The sequence below is a fragment of the Eurypyga helias genome, unplaced genomic scaffold, assembly GCF_000690775.1.
Source record: "Eurypyga helias isolate BGI_N326 unplaced genomic scaffold, ASM69077v1 scaffold12943, whole genome shotgun sequence".
Lineage (NCBI taxonomy): Eukaryota > Metazoa > Chordata > Aves > Eurypygiformes > Eurypygidae > Eurypyga > Eurypyga helias.
Window position 1 is genome coordinate 19,122 of NW_010240611.1, and position 565 is coordinate 19,686.

The window sequence follows — 565 nt, forward strand, 5'->3', positions numbered from 1 at the left end:
GCTTCTGCTTCGCAAGTGAGATAAAACACTCGGCGATCGCAGTTGACACACTCTGATCTGTAGTCCTTTATTCCTTTATAATCAATTCCTTCCTTCTTTTTAGCCCTTTACTCCCCTCCCCCCGTTTTGATCTGTCCCCAAAAGGTGGTTTAGAAAAACACCCTCTTTGGGACTGGGAACATGACCAGTGCCTTGATTCCCGGCTCTTTGGTCACATCAGCCTTTTGGGGTCAATTTTTTCCAGGTGCACCAGAGGCTTCAGCTGCTCGGCAAAGTTCCGCATGTCGTCGGAGACAACATCCTGCCCTGCAGGCGCCACCACGCTCAACTCCACCAGGTAGGACAGGGAGAGCGGCTCGATGCTCTCCGTGTTGCCTGGCATGAGGATGCGGAAGATCTTGTAGACCATGATCTTCATGATGCCCTTGCGGAACACGTGCCCTTTGGCCACAAACTCGTGGTCCATGCGGAAGCCCATCTCCACCAGGAAGTCCGTCAGGTTGTCTGAGGTGGCGATGTCCACGCAGTTGCGCACCAGCGCGTGGCGGTTCTTGTCGCCTATCTC

General features: G+C 54.0%; 1 protein-coding gene across 1 annotated transcript; it reads right to left on the bottom strand.

Annotated features, from left to right (window-relative positions):
• Positions 1-211: 211 nt before the first annotated feature.
• Positions 212-562, bottom strand: MED18 (mediator complex subunit 18; the record flags this gene model as incomplete). Its single annotated transcript, XM_010148490.1, has 1 exon — positions 212-562. A coding segment is annotated over one exon (351 nt), but the record flags the coding sequence as incomplete, so codon positions are not given.
• Between the last annotated feature and the right edge of the window lie 3 nt (positions 563-565).